Source organism: Ciona intestinalis, chromosome 7 (assembly GCF_000224145.3).
Source record: "Ciona intestinalis chromosome 7, KH, whole genome shotgun sequence".
NCBI lineage: Eukaryota > Metazoa > Chordata > Ascidiacea > Phlebobranchia > Cionidae > Ciona > Ciona intestinalis.
The window spans coordinates 5,107,075-5,113,088 of record NC_020172.2 but is presented as its reverse complement, the minus strand read 5'-3'; the positions used below and the strand labels follow the sequence as shown (position 1 = coordinate 5,113,088).

Below are 6,014 nucleotides of genomic sequence, written 5' to 3'. Positions count from 1 at the left end.
TATCAGCGAACCAAACACAAGCAACATTACTTAATAGATCCGATGTTACTCCTTCTCCGAATGGTATATCCACTGTGTCAGATGAATTAAAAAGAGTTGAGAAACAGATGAGAACAGTGCAAGAGTCTTTAGACTTCATGAGAAACAACTTTCAAGTTAAATCACCCCAACCCAAGTCACCCAATACTTCACCTACTATACACAAATCTGTGTCCTCGGAAAACACATGGGGAGGCCTGTTATCATCGGAGCACTTCATTGAGCTTCCACCACAGCTTGGTCCAATCTCACCCAGCGATTCTCTACACACAGCTAGTATAACAAGCGCACACCAAATTGCAGCAGCGCCGAAAATCAACCAGATTAGCCCTGGAATATGGAAAGAGACATTTAAACAACAAGAGCCATCATTTTCGCATGATACATCACTTGATAGCATTAAGGAGTTGCTCCAAAGAAGTTCCTACATCCCAGTTAGGCAACCACTGCCTCGGGACCAAACCAAAGTAGATGAAGTCTCACTAGAATCAATTGACAGAATAAAACTAAATGATGATATTTCGACACACGCATCTAATTCAACAACAACAAGAAACTCTGCTTTTTCAGCATTAAAAGATTTCCCTTTTCAACAAAACAAAAATCTGGATTCAATTTCAATCAAAACCAAAAGTGATTCATCTAAAAGTGTTGCCAGTGTAAAAGGTAACCCCTTAGATGCTAACCAGCCGAATGACGATGGATCTTTTATTGGTTCATTTGTTGAAATGCGTCCTACAATGGATGGAAGCTCGAATGAAAATTATTTTGGTCAGTTGTCTTTCACTAAATCAGTGATTGACAGTAGTTTAGATGACACCAAGGTCTCCAGTGCTTTCCATACACTTAATGTACATGAGGATGGCTCAAATACTTCAGATACTTTTCACACTCTACAGGGAGATATTAACGATGAACTAAACTCGACGCTCATCGACGAACACTCACTAGAGGGCCTCGACGAGTCGCAACATAAAAATACAACATCCGTGACTCCAATTAAAGGCATTGACATTACCCACCATAGTATTTCAGAACATAGTTTGTCGACCAGCAGCTCCACGCAGTCAATCAACATTATGAACTCAGAGTTTATATCGAAACTTCTAGAAGAAGTTCGCCTCGCTGGAGTATCTTCAAGATCTTCTTTTTCTGAGGATTCGGAGAGTGACACTTTCAAAGAGCCGTCAATCGTTGAGGCAATTAATGTTACGACTCCTACAGAAGACAGAAGCCAATATGATAAAGGAAAAGAGGAAAATATCGACGGCACTTTCAAAGAGCCATCGTTTATGCAGGTTCAAACACTCGGGGGCGATAGTGAGACTTTCCGGTCGTTTCTAAGCGACTCCAGCAGTGACAAAGTAGACTCAAAGCAGCAGAATAAGACGATCTTCGATGAGAGTCTGACAAATGTTCCAGGAATACTGGATGAACATGAGCTAACCCTTCTAGAAACTTCTTTATCAGAATCCGAGACAAGTTTTGGCGAGTTTAGTCGCGTTAATATCGTGACATCGGAGAGTGGGAGTTTGCTGGAACTTCCCGAAGTTGTCTCATCTGATGATTCGACCACTGTGGCACAGAGTGTGAACATACAAAGCATGTCTTCAGATAATGGTAGGTTTGTTTGGTGTTATTTTGTTATATTTTGCTTGATTTATAGCATGTGTTCTTAGTCAAGTAGGTTTTTGTATTATTTTATACTGTAAAAAAGGTTTAACAGCCACACTTCCAGCGGATATTTTTTTCAAGTTTTACCTGTAGCGTGAAACAGAACACCTGTGTTATAACGACTATCGTTTTGTTTCTAATTCTCTTTGTTGTATTAATTACCCTGATCTAAAGAGATACAAAAGAGATATGTAGATTATATTATGTTTATTCTTTGTTTTAGCTTTAAAACAGTGCTTCTTAATTTGTCCTGTGTCGTGGCACAATAGTTAGCATACCTTCTTCCAGCCTAGAGGTTAGAGGTTCGAGGCTTGACGCTGCTACCATTGTGGGTGTAAGTGTCCTTGGGCAAAAGACAATTGCTCCAACCCACTAGCCACTAATGTGTTGTACAAATTGTCAGCCACAAAAACATTAACTACTAATAAATCTACATACATGGTAACTAAATGTTTTTACTTTTCTGCAGGTACACCAAGAAAATGATGGAAAAGTTTTGAAGATGTTGGAACAACTTTATATATTCTATTATTAATTTTGTGTAGAGTTTTATATTTCGGTGTGTAGAAGCTATTTTATTTGTTTGCATGTACACTAGGGCTAGAAAATACAATTAATTCCCTTGTATGTTGTTTTGGTTTGCCACTCCCATGCCCACAGTTGAGCTATTGCAGTGTGTGGATAAGCAGACATGACTTTTGGTTGGTTTGGTCATTTATGTCCTCGTCGGTGGGAACTTGAGTGACTTATCCATTGTTGCCACTTCCATGCCCACAGTCGAGTTGCTGAAGCTATTGTAGTGTGTGGATAAGCAGACATGACTTTGGTTGGTTTGGTCATTTATATCCCCGCGGGTGGAAACTTGAGTGACTTATCTATGGTTGCTACTCCCATGCCCACAGTCGAGTTGCTGAAGCGATTGCAGTGTGTGGATAAGTAGACATGGCTTTTGATTGGTTCGTTGATTCAAATCAGCATGGCGTTTTGGCAAGATAGTTAACGGTGCTTAAACAGTAGCCATTATTGGTTTGTTATAATACTGAAGTTACCGCAAACGGAAAGATACACGAGAGACGTTTATGTGCTCGCGGGTACCCACAAGTTTACCTGTTGTCCCAGTAACTATTTAGCCGTTGGGCTTGTGAGCCCAATACATTTTAACGTTAATGAAATACAATTTAAAAGAAATTATACTTTTTCAGGCTATGTGAAATTTATATCAAAAACTTTAATTTTTGGACATTATTAGGCAAATTTAAAATTACCCAACCGGAAGAAATGTTTTGCGCACTCAACCGTGACGACTTTTGTTTGCAACGATCAGCTGGTCGTGTATGATGTCACAATGGTGCAGATGCGATTTTCGCGTAAACAGACAAAGAAATTTGAGTGCTAGACAGTATTTATTACGACTGTGTAAATATTTAATGTGTTTATAGACTTTGGTACTTAGTATAGTGTTGTAATTTTCGTTTGTAAATCATCAGCATATAAAAGGCATGCTACTATAATAGAGAGATCGATAAATTTGTCCTTCCAAAAAGTGACTAAATATACGTGTGGGCGGCGGGTGAACGTCTACGTATGTTTCTTGGAAACATGCAGATTGATTTATATGCGTTGTGGCTTAGTTGTGATATGGTATTGCTGTTATTTCAGTTGTTGTATTCAAATTAATTAATACTAGTGGGAATTTATCAGAAAACGTTTTTATAACTCATATAAAAACAATTTGAAGCATATATATATATAAATATATATACTGTATAATGCATACATTTATTTTGTTTCAGTGAAATAGAGTGTGTTTGTTATTGTATTCAAAATATTTGTCTCTTGTTTATTCTTGCTGTTAAAGATGAGTGAAAATACTTTGTCCCCAGAAGAGGTATGGACTTAATTTGTTATTATGTTAAGTATTTATGGACACATTAAAAAGAATTAATTTTTCACTTTAGTTTTATATTTTACGGCAACGAACCTTGGGTGGCAAGGCAGGCAGGACAACTTATTTAATATATTATAACATTATATAAATCTTTCTTTCCTGTTTGAAAAACATTAAAAATTATTAATTTTCTTTAAAGTTTAACAAAATCAACGCTTCAAACTTTTACCAGATGCGTCGAAGGCGACTGGCGCGATTATCAAAGGGAAAACCGACATCAGATGTTGATGTCGCACCAAGTGGTGTGAAAACTAGCAGTGATTCAACTACAGGTAAAATATTTTTGTATCGATGTCATTTATTTATCCCCGCATGGCAGGCAAAGACAGTCGTTTTAACACGGGTGTTCTGTTTCATACAACTTGTACTTGCTTACGAGTTACCACTTATGTAACTTATTTATCTTCGCGTGGCGGGGCAGTGGTTGTAATACGGGTGTTCTGTTTCATACAACTCGTACTTGCTTACGAGTTACCACTTATGTAACTTATTTATCTTCGCGTGGCAGGCAGTGGTTGTAATACGGGTGTTATGTTTCATACACCTCGTGCTTGCTTACCACGCATGTAACTTTTTATCTTCACATGCATATGTTTCATGCTTTTGCGTATTTAGTAAAGTTTGGACTGACTTCGATAATGTTTTATTTTACCACCATTTTAATATAACTAAATTTTTATATAACACCAATTTTAATATAACATCATTATTTAAACAGAAGTAGCTTTCTCTTCACCCAAGCAGAAGATAGCGCGACCTTCTTCGCCAAATGTATGTTGATACTTATCATAAAATATGCGCACGATATAGACTATATTTGTTGTATAAATATATCCGCACACCTAAATTAAAAACTCGTTTCAATTTATAAATATAGGTGCATGAGGTGTATGAATATACTGTGTGTTTCTGGTGTTAAAAACCACAATATTTATTGTTACTCAAATATTTGAAACTATGTACACAATAAATATGTTTAAACATAACTATACTAATAATGTTATATCTTGCTTAAACACTAATACTTATATATAAGTACAACTATTTTAAACTCAATGTATTAATAATATTGTTAAGTACCTAGTTTCACTTTACTAATACAATGTTATATCTTGCTGTTATATCGCTAATTGTATTGCCCGTATAGCATGTAAGAACTGAGTGATGTTTTACAGGAAAACTCTGATAAAGTGAGAAACATAGTAGCAGATAGAAGCCGTATTGATGGAGCAGCTTTAGGGTAAGAATGGATTATATAATTAACTATATAGGCTGCATCATGTTATATTAGTTGGCATTTTATTTTGTTGGTATTGTGAAATTGTTTTGTCTAAGCTAAAAACGTATTATCTGGGAAACTTAACACCAATCAAAAATCATTTTACTTTAGCCTACAGTATGGTATATTAGTTTGAATTATATTTTGTTGGCATTATGAAGTTGTTTTGTCTGAACTAAAAACGTATTAGCTGGTAACAGTGAACAGCAATCAATAATTATTTGTAAATTGCTCTTCTAGTATAAAAATCATAATATATATATATAGGCCTTCTGGTTTGGGGTAACATGATCCATGTTTCCATTTTATTTATCCAATGTTTTGGTTCTAAACAACGTATATTAACAGAACTGTATAACCTTATCCTCACAGCTCTTAAAAAACGTTGTTAATTGCTAAAAACTCATTTGAAAATATTGGACAATGCGAACAATATTCATCTTACTCCTACCTACTATACACATAATGTCATTGTTGTTTATAGCTCAAGTGAAAAAATGGAAGTAGATTCAGGAATTCAAACCTTGGAGACCTCACTTGATCAAGATATTTTACCTAAGGTGGGTAAGCCTTATGCTCGCTGTCGGGTAATAACATGGGTGTAAACCTCATGCTCACTGTCAAGTTGTACCATGGTTGCATGGGGATACATCTTATGCTCACTGTTGGGTCATTAATTTGGCAAATGCAATATACTTTGTTTGTACAGACACCGAATTGCAGGGTAAGACTAGGGTGTTAAAACACGGTGTCACTACTGTTTTAAAAGTTGAAAACATATGATGTCACCTTTGTTTAACAATTGTGGTTAAATGTCACCTTTTGTATCTTCACATCTGTGTGCTGAAGTGAAGTAGTACTAATTACTATAATCTAGCATAACTCCCCTATTGTTACACAAAAATTACCTATAGCCAACTACATGATGGATGCTCTACTGTTAAACCTTTTTAATTGTGGTTAAATGGCTAAATGTCACCTCTTGTATTTCTACTGTTACATCTGTGCGCTGGGGTTAAGTAATACTAATACTAGCAGTACACAAAAATCACTTATAGAACCCATTACATTACA

At 35.9% G+C, this 6,014-nt stretch overlaps 2 protein-coding genes across 2 annotated transcripts in view; both read left to right on the top strand.

Moving 5' to 3' along the window:
- LOC100184479 lies at positions 1-2,340 on the top strand (the record flags this gene model as incomplete). The annotated part of the gene is given in 2 exon segments (XM_026835210.1): positions 1-1,659; positions 2,183-2,340. Coding segments are annotated over 2 exon segments (1,569 nt in total). The 3' UTR covers positions 2,200-2,340.
- The window catches only part of LOC100176662 (ubiquitin conjugation factor E4 B), a 27,813-nt gene that overhangs the window by 7,375 nt on the left and 14,424 nt on the right, over positions 1-6,014 (top strand). The window contains exons 3-7 of the mRNA XM_009860734.2: positions 3,507-3,601; positions 3,834-3,933; positions 4,380-4,432; positions 4,837-4,901; positions 5,425-5,500. Coding sequence (XP_009859036.1) covers positions 3,572-3,601; positions 3,834-3,933; positions 4,380-4,432; positions 4,837-4,901; positions 5,425-5,500 — 324 coding nt within the window. The 5' untranslated portion in view covers positions 3,507-3,571. The remainder of the gene's footprint in view (positions 1-3,506; positions 3,602-3,833; positions 3,934-4,379; positions 4,433-4,836; positions 4,902-5,424; positions 5,501-6,014) is intronic.